The sequence below is a fragment of the Penicillium odoratum genome (assembly GCF_028828045.1).
Source record: "Penicillium odoratum strain IBT 22623 chromosome Unknown utg000005l_segment0_segment0, whole genome shotgun sequence".
In the NCBI taxonomy this organism is placed as follows: domain Eukaryota; kingdom Fungi; phylum Ascomycota; class Eurotiomycetes; order Eurotiales; family Aspergillaceae; genus Penicillium; species Penicillium odoratum.
Window position 1 is genome coordinate 2,557,172 of NW_026643147.1, and position 18,076 is coordinate 2,575,247.

At 48.4% G+C, this 18,076-nt stretch overlaps 7 protein-coding genes across 7 annotated transcripts; 4 read left to right on the plus strand and 3 right to left on the minus strand.

The window, feature by feature from the left end:
* Positions 1-1,637: 1,637 nt before the first annotated feature.
* N7520_006491 (uncharacterized protein) lies at positions 1,638-2,158 on the minus strand (the record flags this gene model as incomplete). Its single annotated transcript, XM_057140425.1, has 2 exons — positions 1,638-1,990; positions 2,062-2,158. The coding sequence occupies 2 exons, from the start codon at positions 2,156-2,158 to the stop codon at positions 1,638-1,640; spliced, it is 450 nt and encodes a 149-aa protein (XP_056994431.1).
* A 709-nt stretch (positions 2,159-2,867) lies between these two features.
* Positions 2,868-3,959, plus strand: N7520_006492 (uncharacterized protein; the record flags this gene model as incomplete). Its single annotated transcript, XM_057140426.1, has 1 exon — positions 2,868-3,959. The coding sequence occupies one exon, from the start codon at positions 2,868-2,870 to the stop codon at positions 3,957-3,959; it is 1,092 nt and encodes a 363-aa protein (XP_056994432.1).
* A 999-nt stretch (positions 3,960-4,958) lies between these two features.
* Positions 4,959-5,946, minus strand: N7520_006493 (PEX11 family protein; the record flags this gene model as incomplete). Its single annotated transcript, XM_057140427.1, has 3 exons — positions 4,959-5,121; positions 5,178-5,655; positions 5,880-5,946. 3 exons carry the CDS (start codon positions 5,944-5,946, stop codon positions 4,959-4,961), a joined length of 708 nt encoding a protein of 235 aa, XP_056994433.1.
* An 873-nt stretch (positions 5,947-6,819) lies between these two features.
* Positions 6,820-8,565, minus strand: N7520_006494 (putative MFS phospholipid transporter (Git1); the record flags this gene model as incomplete). The annotated part of the gene is made up of 5 exons (XM_057140428.1): positions 6,820-6,936; positions 6,989-7,259; positions 7,316-7,626; positions 7,680-8,297; positions 8,389-8,565. 5 exons carry the CDS (start codon positions 8,563-8,565, stop codon positions 6,820-6,822), a joined length of 1,494 nt encoding a protein of 497 aa, XP_056994434.1.
* Positions 8,566-11,049: 2,484 nt separating this feature from the next.
* N7520_006495 (proteasome regulatory particle lid subunit RPN7) lies at positions 11,050-12,644 on the plus strand (the record flags this gene model as incomplete). Its single annotated transcript, XM_057140429.1, has 3 exons — positions 11,050-11,508; positions 11,568-12,397; positions 12,452-12,644. 3 exons carry the CDS (start codon positions 11,050-11,052, stop codon positions 12,642-12,644), a joined length of 1,482 nt encoding a protein of 493 aa, XP_056994435.1.
* An 894-nt stretch (positions 12,645-13,538) lies between these two features.
* N7520_006496 (putative alanine aminotransferase) lies at positions 13,539-15,090 on the plus strand (the record flags this gene model as incomplete). Its single annotated transcript, XM_057140430.1, has 2 exons — positions 13,539-14,783; positions 14,836-15,090. The coding sequence occupies 2 exons, from the start codon at positions 13,539-13,541 to the stop codon at positions 15,088-15,090; spliced, it is 1,500 nt and encodes a 499-aa protein (XP_056994436.1).
* Positions 15,091-15,513: 423 nt separating this feature from the next.
* On the plus strand, positions 15,514-16,197 carry N7520_006497 (uncharacterized protein; the record flags this gene model as incomplete). Its single annotated transcript, XM_057140431.1, has 1 exon — positions 15,514-16,197. The coding sequence occupies one exon, from the start codon at positions 15,514-15,516 to the stop codon at positions 16,195-16,197; it is 684 nt and encodes a 227-aa protein (XP_056994437.1).
* Positions 16,198-18,076: the final 1,879 nt, after the last annotated feature.

Genomic DNA, 18,076 nt, shown 5'->3' on the forward strand with positions numbered 1-18,076 from the left:
TTCGGTCGTCATTTCATGCTCCATGTTTGCATCCTTTCGGCTTGAGAAGCCCAATGGCCCTGTTCGATCCCAACCCCAGATCATCCCGGTGGTGGGCTGCCGAACGGATTCTGATCTCGGGAGGTGAAACCAATGCCTTCTTTGCGCGATTTTGTTTCAAAAGCTTACGTATCAAATTGCTATTATGCTATTTTTGTCGCTAGGGATAGCCTAGAGATAGAAACAATCAGCTGAGTAAATTAGTTACAAAACTCACTCTCACGCGTGACTTGAAAATGAACACGTGAACCCGTGAACCCCGAGTTCTAAGGTCTGGAACGAGGCTGTTTACGGAGCACATTTTAATAATAACTTCGGTTTCAAACTAGCTAATTTAGTTTTCGTTTCAAGTGGGGTAAAGGTTCGTTCTCTCCAGGAAAAAGGAAAAATACCATGGAAGTCCCGAGTCTTCTCCCCCGGTCTCCCCGGGTTCACCCCCGGAACTCTTCCCTTATCACCCATCCCGGCTTAACGATTATCAACATATACTCACCAATCACATTCCCTTCCCTTTTCCTAATTCACCCGTGACATCGAGTTTCTTATTGCAATTCAACCTATCAAAAACCTCCCTGGTCTTGTCACTCCGGTTTCTAAAACGGCCTGGTGCGGGAAGAAAGTGACGCACGTAGATCAATCGTCTCCTATTTTCTCCGACCCGATCCTGCACGTCATCGCTGCCTTACTGCCCGGCTCTCTTGAATAGAATTGCCGCCTTGTGACACCTTCGCTCATCAATGACCCGAGTTCAATCTGCGAAAAGCTGCTGCCAATACACACATACTTCATATGGAGTACAGAGTACTCAGAGTACTCCGTACTTCACGTTGGATTGAAAGCGCTTGGCAAGCCTTGGCTGTATGGGGAAGCCGGTCGCGTGGCTTCCACGGATGCGGGGTATAGCGTGGAGGGTTCCTCCACCTAGCGACTTGCATCATCCTTGGGACAAACGCAGACTTCTTTTCGTTTGCTCAGGCCGTAGCTATCCGTGATACATGCATGTCCGACCGTTTAAGGAAACATCGGGAAGTAACAACACAGCTCAGGTTTTATCTACACTCGAGAGCCTAGCCGTAGCTCACTCATGTCATGGGAATATTGAATGTTTGGACGTCATCCTAAATTCCATAATGCGGGGGCATACATCATATCATCTGCAAAATATAGTCCAGCCCTGGAGCATCGTCTCCTCATCTTAACATTCGAAGAAACATCTAAAGGCGAAACTTGTAAGAAATTGAAGTATTGGTTATTTTGATAGCAGCAAGTAGCGACTTGCTTAGTTCCATGTTCTACGTTGTGGGAAGGCATCAGCCTGTCGGCAATCCATTCAGAAAACCCGCACCAAACAACCTTGAAAACAGAAAGTTCAGAAACAAATAGCAGACATATTTAAATGATCTCCTACATATATAGAAAAGGATTGTTCATCTAGGACCGCAGATTACCATAAAACGCATAATGATCCTCTTTGAATATATATATTTGTTACCCACAGACTTACATCATATATATATATGTGCTCCATCTTCAAGTAACAGTCAAGCTAACCTTTGAATCTCAAACATTTTAAAGCGGAATATATATTACCGAACTACTCAGTAAAGAATAATCTCCTCCTTGTTAGCTCCATTTTCCTTCCATTTCATCACGACATCCTTGGTATTCTGAGCAGCGATCTTAGCATATCCCGGAGGTGGCGGGCCAGGCTGTCTCTTCGAAGGATCCCCAACAACCCAAAGCACCGGATCCCGATTTACATGTTTACACACAGCTCGAAACGACTCAACCTCAGATTCAGAGTATCCTCGACCAAAAATGACAGCCCGGGCTGGCTGGCTGTAATTCCCTGAGCCCACCCCGTTCTCGTGGGGGGATTTAGGATCCCGCCCGGCGAGAAGGTGGGGAATCTCCGCTAGAGCCGCATCATTGGTTTGAATAAAGTGGACCACTGGCTAGATTTAGTATTTGATTCAGTGTTGGAATTATTTGGTTTTTGGCTTGAGGCTTGCTGAACCCTACCTTCGAGTTCGGGGAGTAGAGCCTCTGCTACGGGCTTTCCGACTGCGGCTGATCGACCGCATACGATCACGGGTAGGGGATGAGGAAGATGAACCATTTTTGGATGATAAGTGGTTTCGGACGAGAGGAGGACTAAGCTTGGTTTATTCTTCACTAGGGGAGAAGTTCTCTTTTTATACGAGGTTGGTGAGGTAAGTAATCATTTAGCCCTGGTAAACCCACCCTCATTTTCAAAGTAACTATTTTATAGAGCATTGAGCCTTCGAGTGGCGCAGGTAGAATGAGAGCATGTTAAACATTTGAAGTAATGCCAAAGACCGACTGTAGTGGTGGTTAGAACTTGCGAGGGTGGCTAACATGCACCTGTTCGCCATCATTACGGCCCCTTTATCTTCGCAAGCTCTTTCTGGTTTTTAGACTTGATCATCGTCACAGACATATATGAGCCGGTACTCTAAGTGCCTACATCTAAGTGTGGAGTAATTCGCTCCACATTAGTTGGTGATCTTTCGGGCGGCTGCAGATCATCGGCAAGGATCTTGCATAGCAGTTATTAATACTATGAACATTTACTTACGCCTTTGCCGATAAGTCAATAGCCCATAAACTTGGCATATTCAATTAGGACCAGAATGAGATCTAGAAAAAATGCTATGTGCAAATTCAAACAAAGACGTAAGAAGGCAACTCGCCTGTCTTACACCTTCCCTACGTCATTGGTAAGTAAGCTTCTATAAAGTTACAACTTACAAACACCTCAATATGAATACCAACATAGTCATCCTAAGCTAAAGACAAAAATCAGCATGCAATCATCCCGTGACTCCCTCATAAAACAAGCCAAAAAGCTACGCTTCTGGCAAAGAGTTGTGTCCTGGTTAGACCGCTACCTCTCCTGGCCACTCCCCCCAAATCCCAGCCTCGAGATAACCATCCCAACAACAGTCAGCAAAACTCCTGGCTCAATAGAACTGTACCTCTTCACGGCACCAAACCAAAAACCCAGCTCAACAATCTCCTTAACCCGCGACATCGACTCCCACAGACGCCCAGTGCTAATCAACTTCCACGGCGGCGGTTTCTCCATCGGGCACGCCATCGACGACGCACGCTGGGCCCACTCCGTCACCAAAGCCCACCCAGACAGCATATTCTTAAGTGTAAACTACCGACTCGCCCCGGAAAACCCATTCCCCACCGCAATCGAAGACGGCGTCGACGCCATCCTCTGGCTCTGGGACCACGCCGAGAACTACAATCTTGACCGCGACCGCTTCGTTCTCTGCGGCTTTAGCGCAGGCGGGAATCTCTCATTAACAGTCCCGTTACGTCTGCATGAAGAACTCGAAAAGCGCAACCGGCTCGAAACGGAGAATGAGATTAAACTTTCTGGGTCATTGGCTTTTTATCCCAGCGTGGACTGGACGCGGACTCGCTCGGAGCGGGATGCTACGAATCCCATTGCGGCGGAACGATCGTGGATCCCGCAGAGTGTCTTAACATTCTTTGATGAGTCTTATATTGTAAGCGAGAATTTGCCAAAGGGTGTGGATGGGAAGAGTGTTAATATGGCGCATCCGTATTTGTCGCCTGGGTTGGCGCCGATGGAACTGGTTCTTGAGGCGTTTCCGCCGGCTGTTGCTATTTATACTCGTGGGTGGGATCAGTTGCTTGTGGAGGGGAATGCGTTGAGGGAGAGGATTTGTCAGTTTGTAGATGAGGGGAGGATGAGGCGTTGTGGGGGATTTGTGATTGAGGATGTGATTCATGGGTTTGATAAACGGCCGACTTTTTGTTTGGGGGATAAGGTTCGGGATAGGATGTATGCGGATGCGAATATGGAGTTGGAGATTATGTGGACGCGTGATGATTTGGAGACTGAAATGGGCTTTGACTGAGGTATTATAGTTCTACGTACTCGAGAGTCTTGGCCAGTATACTCTCTTGACGTATGGATCATACCTTGTCTTTTCCATACCCATAAGCATTTGTTTAATGAACATGTGGTCAAGCCATGGTAAAATGCCAACTATGTAATGATATATGCACATGTGCAACATCCTCTGCTTATCACAAAGCGGGGCCATTGGGCACGGCGGGGTAATACACAAAGTGGATTATTTCTTCTGCCCCTCGCTGACATTTTCCCTAACGATCACTCGCCTATTTCGAAACATCAGATTCTACCTTGGTAGCCAGTTCATCCTCTTCAGGTATGGTATTCGCATATCCTGGTACCCGGCTTTGCTTGCATGTGTTCCAGAGGAGAGCTTACTTCTGACTAGTCGATAGATCAAAATATCCCGATTCCTTGCACATCATGTCTGGACACTCTAGCTGCCCCAAATGCGCTGCCACTATGACTGGTGGTTCTAAGACCTGTGGATCGTGTGGCGCGGTTCGTTGATCCTTCGTTGTATCTGGAGTGCGGATTGCTAACGTTTCTCAGACTTGCCCTGTTTAAGCCTACCGCGATGCCGAGCTATAGATGTTTTTGGAATGGAAGATGAGATATGAGAAGGATATGGGGCTATGGTCTTGATGACAATGATATCCAAGCTTTTTATTAGCAGAATGAGTACGACGTTGAATTTCTAAAACAAAGTATATGTAAAACTTCATGCATACGTCCTACTCAAGCTTAGTTCAGAGAAGACGAAATACAATTTGCTATATACTCGAAAAATGGTGCATCTAGACGTTTCCGCTCCAAAAAAGAGATACAAGTTGTTCATGAACATATAAGGATATAAACGCGGAAACTATCAAACTGAGAACCTAGGGGCAGTCAGAACCAGCCCCTGCGTCTCCTTCATACCAGCATACAGGTTCCAGGTATAACCGAGTCTGTCGTACTCGCTCAGCCTGACTTATTGGAAAACGGCCGCAGTCCGAATTTATGCGGTCTTGCGCCACTGAGACCAGACACCGATCAAAGAGCTAACGGTACCAGCAATACCGACCAGGCCATCATCAAGGTTGACAATACCAATCGCAGACAACGGGGCCGCAAGATCACACAGATCAGAGACGAGTTGTACCCGAGCAGCAGAGCGCTCCCTGTATGAAACATTAGCAAATCTATTCCCCGATGACCAGACAAAAAGAAATCATACTTCTCAATTTTCTTCGCCTCCACAACACCCTCACCCTCTTTCCGGTCAATAGTCTTCTCCTTCTCACGCAACATGAAAAGAGTGTAAAGACCCGCAACAGCACTGCACATCAGACCAGCCGCCCAAGACCGGTACGCACTCTCCTGCAACCGCTTCGCAGACTCTAGCTTGCGGAACCCGATCGCATCAACAACAGTCACCATGTCAAGGGTTAGGTAGCCCGCGTAACCGAGCTGGCGACCGACACTCAAGTAGCGCAGGACAGGGTCCACGGGACCCTTGTTATCCAGAGCGACGGAGGCAGCCTTGAGGTGTTCGAGGAACTTGCCAATACGCATAAGCTTGCGCGTTGTGCCGAGCTGCTTCTTAACGGCATTGTACGGGTCGATTGCGGATTGCGGCTTGTTGGTGCGGAATAGGTACCAGGCGTAGAAGCGGGAGAAGTATTGGATGGTTCGGAGGAGCTTGTCGCGACCGACTAAATTATGGGAAAGCTATCGTTAGCTGGATTATCTTCAATGTAAATGAGTGGGATGGAGGTGAGCATGTTCGCTGTTCCATCTACCCGGTGGATTCGATCGGATTCGATTCGCGGGAGGGGTATCATCGTGCAGCGAGTGCATTGCACTGTGCTCGATTTGACTCTCGTTTTGATGTGGATGAACACAGGTAGTCCCAGGGTATCTTGGAGTATCTACATACCTGTTGTCGCGACGAAGCGCAGCCAGTGCGCCAGCGCAGGGTGGTAAACGAGAGCGTCGGCGACCATGATTCCTGATTTAACGATCACGCGTAGACTCCGGGGTGGGTTCGGGGGGTCGGGAGTTCAGCGAGGGAGATGAAAAGAGGTCACAAGCCAAAATAGGATGGATGGTTTAAAAGAGAAGGTTGTAATAATACCGGGGTAAAAGGGAGGACCGGTAATTGACCGGCGTCTGGAGCCGCCGATGGGCCTCGGTTGAGGGAAAAGTGTGGAGTGAACTCCGTCTCTTTCCCCGATCTGACGTCTTTCATCTGCCGCATTCCATGTGAAAGTCTTATATTGGGTGATTTGTTTATTTCATCTAAATTCAGCTTGAGATTCATTTCTATTGCCTTCAATTCACTCCGTAGACACTAGTCTGTATGTGGCTCGTTGTTTATTGGATTCGTGGTTAATCTTCCGATCGGTTCTCGTAACTATGTCACAGGCTTGCTAGTCTATATTGACATCTATCATTAACATTTACTTATTTGAATAGGCAGATTTACCAAGCTGGGGCTAGAAGCTTGATTTCACACTATTATTATAATGATAAACCCGCTAGTCACAAATCAAGCGGGTTACATACACATACAAGAGCAATAGAATGTTTCGGAAATGCATCGCCGAGGCAGATCACCGCCAGATCAGCTCGGAAAATGCTCACCATAATAACAGATTTCGTCGCAAGGGATTTCTCAAGGGGTTCACGTCGCAATGGGGTCATGTGGCCGGATCGTCGCAAGGTCTTGTCGTATTATCGTTGAGTGGTTGATTACTGGGCCATGGATTATCGCGTAGGGTGTCAAGTGCAGAGCACATTCATCGTGAAACATACAGCAGGGATTTGTGGGCGATTGATGATAAGCGGGTCAGTACCGGCGTAGGGGCTGGCGAAGATTAAGGCGCATGGGGGAGCTGGGTTCGGGCTTCTAGATCAGTACCCAGGGTCGACGTATCATAGCCCTGTTCGGCCAGAAACTCGCGGAATCTTTCATCCTCGTAAGTGATTGTGTCCTAGTGTGGATTAGATTCGAGTCTGGAATATTGCTGTGAATGGGCAGTGTACCTGGTTGATTTGGGGGAGAAGGAACCAGGCGAGGACAGCGCTGAGAATGCAGAGAGAGCTGGAAATGAAGAAGGGATCCTGGCCAGCGCGGACCTTGTTGGGGGCATTTTTTTTAGCAATAGGAAGGACGTAAGTACCCACAAAGGCACCGATCTTTCCAATGGCTGCAGCATAAGAGTAGTACTGTCCACGGATGGCGGTAGCGCTGGTCTTGGCCGCGATCAGACCAATGTTGTCACCAGGACCAAACTCGCCCAGAGCCAAAAAGACACTATGCTGATTAGTGAAAATCCGACTAGGTCCGACTAGGGAAGCCAAAGGACTTACCCGTAAACCACGATAAAAGCACCCATATACTTCTCAGTGGCAAGCCAACCGTAGCACCCGGACATGAGGAATCCAACTACCCCCTGTGCGAAAACTCCGATGGCCAGTGTCTGCTTTGGGCCAAGCCAGTCACTGGCAAAAGCTCCCAGGCTAGATCCGGGGATGTAGAAGAGGTAGATCACAGTGGTCCAGCCGAAGTTCTTCCAAAGTGGTGCGGTCGAGGGCAGGATCAAAGCCAAGAACTCCGAAGAGTACAAACCGAAGGAGTAGGACGAAAAGTCATAGATGAACCAGATCAAAGACACGGTAAACTATACATTTGTTAGAAGGAAAAGGCCTCATGGTCAGTGTGGTGAGTTCTTACCAGGCGCTTCCAGTAGAACTTGAAGATCAGCTTAACCGGAAAGACGTGCATGCGCTGACGGTTGAATTCTTCTGGCTCATTCATCTTGTATCTGAGGTAGACGAGACTCAAGGGAGGAATAACACCCAGCCCCAAGCAGATACGCCAGGCCACTCGAAGGTGATCTTGAGTACAGATAGCACATACAATCGTGGGCACAAGAGCCGACACAACGAACCCAAAGTCGATTTGAAAGTTGGTGAACATGATGAACCACCGGTTGCGATGGCCACTCTTCAGCTCGCCGGTATTCTCTGCACAAGCGACCGAGCCGGCTGGGTATTCACCACCAATGCCAATTCCGATGAAAAACCGGTAAGCAGTGAGAGCTGCGAACATCCCATACGTACTGTCGTGGTATCCATACGACCCTGCGCAAAGAGCCGCAAATACAAACAAAATAATGGTCGAAATCATCAGGGACCACTTGCGCGACCAGTGGTCACTCGTGTAGCCAAAGATAAGCATGCCGACCACAGTTCCGACAAAGGCGATCGATGAGACGTTCTGGCTTGCTGTAGAGTTGGCATATGCAGTCGGATAGAGGTAGTCAAGCATCGTATTGACTTGGCCAATGACCTAAAGTAGAAGCTGTCAGGAACCCTGCTTTCCCCAAAAAATAATATGTACAGGCGCACACATCAGCGGCTAGTCTTTTTCATGCACTTACACCATTGAGGTAACCATCGGAAAAGAGACCTGCACCACAAGCAATAGTAGGCCAGCTGCGCTCCCAGCGACCCTTTGTCGCATCCTCAAGAGGTGGCAGGCCGTGTGGGGCAGCTTCTTCCAGTGGACCAGGGTCCTTCTCCGAGTATGTCTGGGGTTCGATTTCCTTGGAGCTCATGTTTGCGGGTCACCGTTGTAGAGGTCCTAAGCAAATTTAGTAAGCCATCTCCGCGAGGTGTTATGGACTATCACTCACCGTGGACAAGCTAAAGGATTCGTGATGCAATATCACAATACTTTACCACCGGGTTGGTAAGATTCAAGCTGAGGGAGAGGATAAAGAGAAAAGCAAAACAAGTAGCATAGGAAGAAAACGACGCTAAAATGAAAATTCCTTGCCTTGCCCGAGAATCATCCCGAATCAGCTTCGGCCTGCCATGTTCATCTAAGTCGAAAGGGACACACCAATAAACGAAGCGGGATGCTGCAAGGGTGGGGTAGTTTTCCACATTTTTGCCCATGCGCTAAGCATAAACCTTCCCAGATGGGGCAAAGACCAATGAAAGCTTTTTTTTCTATCACCCTCAGGCGGGGTCCACGGTATCCTCGGTCTCTTCCGTTGTACCGTGTCCAACCGGCGTCACCGAAAAGCTTGTGCTTGAGAGATAATCAAACTTGAACGCGTAAGTGTCGATCTTCATTGTGACAAGGGTTCGACATTATATCTCTTGCCCTATGAAGGGATGCACGTGCGGTTGCTTTGGGCCAAACCCACTAAAAGTGGATTAGGTGCATCCGGTCACGCGACCGGGTAGAGTAGAGAGCTGGAGGTAAGATTTTATTCCAAACTTTGAAGAAAAAAGCGGCTATAACGGAATGAATTGATGTATACACCTAGGTAGATTTAAGAAAGTCCTTGAGATCCTTGAAGCGTTACCTTGAAGCTGTTCAACTGACCAACCGGATTCCTCTATAACACACGATTTCTGATCTGCCGTTGTATACGTTGCTGCCATATTTCAAATTGACGTCTAATCCGTCGGCCCGATATTTGGGGACTAGGACTCCCTGGACTAGATAGAGGAAAATCGGCAATTACGGAGGTTATGAAAATCGTATCAGAATACTGCGCTGACATACAGGTGGGGTTTAATCGGAGCAAGCCTTACCTCCAGGCAAGCTCTTGCCTCTCTTTCGAGACGGCTCTGTTTCAGATTGTTGATCCATTCATGGAAGGAAACACAAGCCTGTGCATCGTTGTAAAAAGTGTAAAGTCTTTTGACGGCCCTTGGCATCCCACTGATGTGACTCAAGGTGTCTCTGATCCGAATCCCATGACCACAAAATCCGAGCTTATTAAGGGAAAAAGAATCCAGCGGTAATAGATCTCGGATGATATTCCAGACCCCTCGCCAAGCTTGAATTATCTCGTTTCTCAATGGCATTAGTCCATTTGATGCCACCGCCCTTAGGAGGGACCAAGGGCGACGTTGGCTTACTATCAAGTTGGTTATCGTTAGAGACTGCAATCCGATTGTAGACATGTTTTTAGATTGTGCGACACGTCAAGTGAGGGTGTCTTGAAAACCTTCGGACTCCAAAATGCGGCGATAATCCGCTACTTCCGAATGCTATTGTTCAATTCAATCATCTGCATGCCCAATGCGCTTACAGTCTCCAATGTATATTCTTTCTTCCTCCTCAAATATGAGTAGGACAATCAATAGCTCATGGGCTCGTATTCATTCGCAGCAAATTCTTCCAACTTTTTCAGACTTTCTCGTTTGAATCATATCTGTAGTTGTCTCGAGCAGCAGCAAATGCCTCCTTCGAATTAGTGTAGGGGGCGCTGCAAATACTGCGAATTGCGCGCGAGTCCGGCAGCTCGAGACAACTACAGACATGATTCATAATCTCCGTGGTAAAAGTTTTTCTGGACATCTTGATGATAGTTTCTCGATAGGAAGTATTCTCGCCCCCGGACGTTCAATGTCCGGCGTGGTAATGGAGATAAGGGGTCCGATCCAAGTTATAGATGGAGTGCTAGGAGGTTCAGCTTTGAAGATTTTGGAAGAGTTCCTGGGGCCTAGGATATGAAGTTTCCTATAATTGAAAAATTGAAGATATCGCCATCTTCGTATCCTAATGATTGGGAATTAGATCTCTGCCTTGGCTATGTGCACCTTGGTGGTTGAAGGTGGAAGGAGCTAGCAGGTTTCGTATCTGGAAAATGGTTTGCCCAACGCATAGCGCTATAGCTAGTACATAGGGGTACTGAACTAGCAGGGATAAGATCGGGTTTCATAGAATAACATGCCGTTTGGAAGAGCTCATAATCTCGTTGCCAAAGACATCGAATGAGCATCACCCAATTTGTGGATCAGCATGAGGATAAAGGAACTTCCTATGAACCAGATCGATTGGCAAACGGATTCATAATGTCTAGAAATGGGGAATATGAGATGTTGACCGTTTTGCACAATGAACATCTCAAAGCCTGAGGCAGAAAGGGACCGGTCCGGATAAACATTCCGCCAGCTGAGCTTGGGTCCAGCTACGTGATGTATCGCTTCCTCCCAGTCCCATCTCATCAAGACAATCTCTATCTCGCACCCTGGTTTTCTAATTCTCTCCTATCATTTATCAGTACTGATCCGCAATCATGGGGTCTGATCCTCAGTACATCAAGTACCCTGATCTCATTCTCGCCCAACATGTCTTTAACATCTCCAACCCTGCATGCGCCTCATCCATCCGCCAGTCCTCGTTAAAGAAGCTGCAAGATGCCATCGCCGAGCGCAAGATGGCCCCCTTCTACCGCCACCTGGCTCACCCTACTGAGGGTATCTTGAATAATGCTGGGGAGGGTGTCACACAACATTCTCATGCCGCGACCTCCAAGCCTCTCATCACCTCCAACATGCTCGCCTCCCAAAAGTCGCCCCAAAACATCGATTTCCCATGGGACGAGAAACTCTACCAGTCTTTGCTTGACGATAATAAGAAGGAGCTGGAGACTTTCCAGAAGGAGGAGGATGACGCAAAGGAGGCTGCGGGTGAAACGGAGGTACAGGCTGCTCAGGGCAAACGGGCGGAATTCTGGGCTCGTGTTGGTGATAAGGTAGGGGAAAATACCCATTTCCATGTGAGAGAATGACCTCTAACGCCATTCTCACACAGGACAAAGCCATCGAGTCCTACGATGACCTCCTTGAGAAGATTGGTTTCCTTGGAACTAAGATCGACCTGGCCTTGGCCATGATCCGCATCGGACTGTTCTTCGGCGATGCTCTGTTTGTGAAGAAGACGATCGAACGCGCAGAGACCCTGGTTGAGAGTGGTGGTGACTGGGACCGGAGAAACCGCCTCAAGGCATACAAGGGATTACACCTGCTTACCATCCGCTCGTACAGCTTGGCCGCCCCTCTTCTCCTTGATAGTTTGTCAACATTTACCAGCTATGAACTCTGCAGCTACTCTTCGCTCGTTATCTACTCAGTCCTTGCGGGATCCTTGTCCCTAAAGCGGGTGGACTTCAAGGCCAAGGTGGTGGATGCACCAGAGATCAAGGCCATCCTGGGTTCCGGAGAGGACCAACTGGCTGCCCTCTCTGGCGAGATCTCAGCGGGTCCCGGTGCTCAGGACGAGGAGATGAAGGATGCGACTGTGTCACGATCCACTCCCGCTGCCGGTGCCACCACTGTTATCAACCTGACCACATTGGGAACCGGCTCTAGCGAACAAGCAGAAAATGAGGCTCCGGTTGATTTCTCGCCCCTAGCAAACCTGGTGAACAGCCTGTACAATGGCAACTACAGTACTTTCTTCGTGGCTCTTGCTGGTGTGGAGGACCAATTCTTGACCCAGGACCACTACTTGCACGAGCACCGCGCATGGTTTGTTCGGGAAATGCGACTACGCGCCTACCAGCAGCTACTTCAGAGCTACCGGGTGGTCGGCCTGAACACTATGGCCAATGACTTTGGTGTGACTGTGGATTACCTGGACCGGTATGTATTTCCTCCCACACTTCCAATCTACGCACGTCACTAATCTAGATATAGGGATTTGGCCAAGTTCATCTCCAGCAACCGCATTGCTTGCACTATCGACCGTGTCAACGGAATTATTGAAACCAACCGACCCGACGATAAGAACAAGCAGTATGCGGACGTGGTGAAGCACGGTGATGCCCTGATCACCAAGCTCCAGAAGTATGGACAAGCTGTCCGTCTTCGGGGTAGTGAGCGCAGCTAAATAGAGGAAAGATAAATGTACTTCTGATACCTAGGTATGAACCAAAGAAACCAGTCCATGTCACCGTGGTTCGATTTAAACTAGCATCGTAGCCTGTTCCTAGACTTCCAGTCGATAGCTGGATATTATACTCTATCCATGATTCTTCAATAATTCGTCCAATCCTGAAACATGACGAAGCGATATACATCCCCGCATCGGGCGGCTCCGGAGTCTGACGACGGGCCCACGGAGGAGTCCACTGGGGGCCGGGGCAAGCCTTTCCGAGGGAAGATCGACCTAACACCAGCCCAAGGGGCGCCAGTCCGAGGTTAATGCGCTTAAAGCGTGATGAACCATGCACCGTACTTTATTATCGTAGATGCCGCGTATAACCATTGGTACTCTCGTCCGGTAAACAGATTACATTTCGGTCGAATCATTTCTAACTTGGGTTCACCGAATGTGGGGAAACTCAATGCTGACTCACACACCGCCCAATCGGTCCTTGGATCCTTTTTTCTCATGCGCTGTAACCGTTTTGTCCGATCATATTATTTGAAAAGGGTCAAAGAGGCCCAGAACGAACCGCTGATTATAATGTCCTGGCAATTTAAGCTCAGTGTACGGGCATCTCCGCTGCGTGCGCTTACTACCCGGCCGAATGGTCTCCTACTTCGCCCGACTGTTGGTGCTGCGGGGAGGTTCTCCGCCTGGTCAGGTACGTGGGATCATATGCTGCGCGATATATAGTTCGCGAACTACCGTGGAGAGAGGGGTTGTTTCCCTACCTTATATAGTCCCATCTCGTCTCACTCTGCTTTCTTCACTCTCATCTATACTATTCATTACTATTTGACCATTACTCATATTTTGATATCTTACTAACGCCTGGGTTGATCCTCAGAGCCCACTATGACTCAAACCAGCGTCGCCTACACCAAGCGGACCTTATCCACCTCCACCCAGTCAAAGAAATGCCTGAATCTTGACAACATCAACCAGAACGTTCGCGCGGCCAAGTATGCTGTGCGAGGTGAGCTGGCCGTCAAGGCCGAGACCTACCGTCAGCGCCTGACTGAGGGTGATAAGTCATTACCCTTTGAGAGCGTCATTTTTGCGAACATTGGTAACCCACAGCAACTCGATCAGAAGCCAATTACCTTCTTCCGTCAAGTCCTCAGTCTCGTCGAAAACCCTTTACTATTGGAGAACTCCGAGGCGCTCAAGTCTTCATTTGGATACAAGCAAGATGTGATTGACCGGGCCAAGGCGCTGTTAGCCAATGTGCAGAGTGTTGGTGCATACAGCCACAGCCAGGGTGCTCTGGGAATCCGGGAGAGTGTGGCCAAGTTCATTGAGGAGCGTGATGGATTTCCTGCCAACCCGCAGGACTTATTCTTGACTGGAGGTGCCTCGGCTGGTGTGAGCACCCTGCTGAATGTTATTTGCAATGACTCAAATGCCGGTGTTTTGGTTCCCATTCCCCAATACCCACTTTACACTGCCACATTGTCACTGTTGAATGCGCACTGCGTGCCTTACTACTTGGAAGAACAAAAGGCGTGGAGCACCAACGTCAACGCAATTAAGCAGTCAATCAAGGACGCCCGGGCTAAGAACATTAATGTGCGCTCCGTCGCAGTTATTAACCCCGGTAACCCTACCGGTGCCTCGCTGAGCGCCGACGATATTAAGGCGGTCCTTGAAATCGCCGCCGAGGAGCATCTTGTCGTCATTGCCGATGAGGTGTATCAGACTAACGTCTTCACTGGCGAGTTTGTCTCATTCAAGAAGCGCCTGCGCCAGCTCCAGCAGGAGCACCCCGGCAAGTACGACGACGTGGAGCTGGTTTCTCTGCACAGTACTTCCAAGGGTATGGTTGGCGAGTGTGGTCACCGAGGTGGTTACTTTGAGCTGGTCGGCTTCGATCCCTTGGTCCAGGAGCAGATTTACAAGCTTGTCAGTATCGCTTTGTGCCCTCCGGTCGTTTCGCAGTGCCTGCTCGAGACCATGGTCAACCCGCCTCGCGAGGGCGAGCCTAGCTTCGAGCTCTACAAGAAGGAGTTCAACGGCATCCGGGATGGCCTGCACAAGCGTGCTCTTGCCTTGTACGATGCCTTCCAGCGCATGGAGGGCGTTGAGTGCCAGGAGCCTCAGGTAAGCATCATCAACGCTACCCCCTACAACTTCTGCTAATTATCATTTCCAGGGTGCCATGTACCTCTTCCCCACCATCAACCTCCCTGCAAAGGCCGTTGAGGCTGCCAAGGCTGAGGGCCGTGCTGCCGACGAGTTCTACTGTCTGGCCATGCTCGACGCCACGGGTGTGTGCGTCGTCCCTGGCTCTGGCTTCGGTCAGAAGGAAAACACATTGCACTTCCGCACAACCTTCCTTGCACCAGGCACTGACTGGGTCGAGCGCATCGTGAAGTTCCACTCTGAGTTCTTGGAGAAGTACCGGTAAGGACGCCATTAACTGTGAAAAGCGAATCATATAGCGGAAGCAGTACCGCGATACTATATCTACTTCTCTTTGCGTCTACTCCTCAATACCATGTGAGACGAGTCGTCCCGCCTCATCCCGTGTCCGTCATTTTTGCTTATTGTGCATGCGAATGGGGATTTGATTTGATACCATATAGAACGAATATACTGGGACTAGCGGAAGCATTGGAAACCCATCTGCCTATACACCATAAATTTAGACACGAAATGTCATTAGATCATAAGCCTATAGGTAGCTTAGATACTCCACAGTAATCAGCCATCGCGCTAGACCCACATCTAACCATTAGGCTTCCAATCCAAGCTTGAACTATAAAAGCCACAAAAGCCCTACCTCAGAACCTTGGAACCTCCAATTAACCTCCGAGTCCCCAGCACCAAAATGTCCCTGTTATCCTATCTCACAAGCTTGCTCACTCGACCCCCACAACCAACCTACAAAATTGCCATCCTCGGCTATTACCGCGGAGGCAAACAGTCCCTCCTTAGAGGCCTTACAGATAAAGGCGCCCCAATAACAACCCACCGCGACATCGCCTCTAGATCTCCCGACAATGTCAAAGTCCATATCGGCCACAATACAGCCTTGAACATCACATTCATCGTCAGTGACATCGGATACAGCGAATCGCCTAGACACAAGATCTTTCGACGAAACTTCTACAAGGATGCCGACGCAGCAATCTGGGTGGTGAATTCTCGCTCCAAAGAGGATTGGTATGAATCACCTGATTTTATTTCGATGGAAATGACCGGCAAAGAGAGGAGGATGACTGAGGAACAGATCCTGAAGAAAAAGCAGGAGGGCAAAGACGTTGATGTTGAAGAGGAAGGTCTTGCGAAGCTGGTTCCTACAAAGTTTGATGAGGTGCCCTGGCTTGTTCTTGTTAATCAGCGAGATGGTGAAGGGCTGTGTTCGTTGGAAGAGATTCTGGGGGTATTGAGGCTCGAGGAGGTTGGTATGAAGGAGTTTAAGGTCTTTGAGGGGTCGGTTTTGATTTGGGAAGGTATTAATGAGGGAATCGAATGGCTTGTTGGACGGCTGAGGGGTTCTGGGAGGAGTTAAGACATCATTGACTTAGGGGGGTTTCAATTGGCCTTTTCCTAGAATGTTCATTTGGTCTTGACGGTTTAAGAACTTAAGCTGCTTAGTTGAAGGTACGACCTTTGGCAAGAATAGAGAACTGGCATACTGGCCAGATGTGTTGAGCATGTAGAGATGAATGAAATGATATACTATCTGAAGGCCCTTTCTAAGGGCCAGAAAGCCTTATTAGATAAGTACTATATGATACTGGTGTACATCAGGGCTCCTCTCGTTCATTGAAATTCCCTCTTCGTCCCATATACAAAGAACATTGATCGATTCCCAAGGCAGTATCACCGGATACAGCGACGAAAGAAAGGAATCAGGAGCCCAGTAGCCCGGGCCCTTGGCTTGAAACTGATGTATGGGATCTTCATATCTTGAATAGGATGAGGAAATTTGGCACCGTCAAAAGCGGCCGAAGCTCGGTCGCGCTCTGCCGATTTTGCTTAGCCCATTAATAGTTCAAGAGAGAAAAGACTATCCGATAGCTGAGATACACATTGTGCTGTCTGCCACATGGATGTAAAGACTTCTCATTCAGCCTTGTATTTCAGTACTTCAACAGACGTTCGGAAACGAGTGCTTACAACTCTTGTTTGCTACGACATTGCTTGCCGGCCAGGTTCTTGTCTAATGTGGGCTAGTGAATTATGCTTGGAATTACTCGATCAAGCCTTATCCTCGGCATCATTTACATACAGTGTCAAGTCGCTCTCATTCGATGGGGCGTTTAGTGATGTGGGCAATTGGTGTTGACGAAGACCTCATGTTAGCCTCAGAAGCGGCCAATATCAGCTTCTTGAACTTGATAGATCACAATATAGTTGACACTCAATCAATTCAAGTCCAAGCATCTTATGTAACAGAAGCTGTATCTTTCAAATATTCTGACGTTACTTAATTTGGGTTCATTTTAGTCAACCCCAGTTACATCATTCAAATGTTATAGATCATAGGTAAAGAATGCATACCTCCTTGCTGCCTTCTTCCATGTATGTCCTGAAATTCAGGAAGAAACACATCAAAGATGCCGAATTATCCGAGAAAGTCATACAGCCCCGAAGCCGATCGGAATGACAATCTCCAGCCGCAATACGGACAATGTAGTTCTCCCTTGCGTCAGCCACGAATCTTGATCTTCGCAATTACAATGTCTGAGAATTTACGTCGCGACATCAATATATGGTTTCATGTAGAAGTTTCTTTCTTTTTATAAATAACCAAGCAATTGCCCAAAAGTCCAAGAAACTAGGCACTTCAAATCTATAGACAATATGAAGAAGATAGATTGAATTACAAAGGAAGACGAAAACTAGATTAATGAAGCATCCGCCGATGTTTCCTCATATTTCCAAGGCAACCTAACGCCTCAATGTATCCATTAGTATTTATTTATTACCCCGTCTCAACACGTCAGACGAAACTACCAAGGGCACCCTTGCACGCGACAAGGCCCGTGCAGAACTAAGCAATAGCCAAGGCCATGCATTAAAGGCTTGTATCGCGAGCCAGACGCCATGTAAGGCTCGAAAGGTACCGACGGCATGTGTGGCAGGATTAGCGGGCTGTACCATGTACGATCCGGAAAGGCTTGGTATGCGGCCCTTCATCGAGTATGTGTAACCGGCGTATGAACAATTGGACACCGGGATTTCCGGGCAGCTGAAATGAGATTGGCCGGAATGGACACGAATTTAACATGAAATTGGATCAAAGAGATGGATATTCAAAATTCCGGCGTTTTGCGTGGAAAGCAGCTGTGGTCAATAGTACATTGACACAGATACACACCGCTACTTGCTGATCAACTTGTACATACCGCGTACGTATTCACGTACCTCCTACCATATTCCAG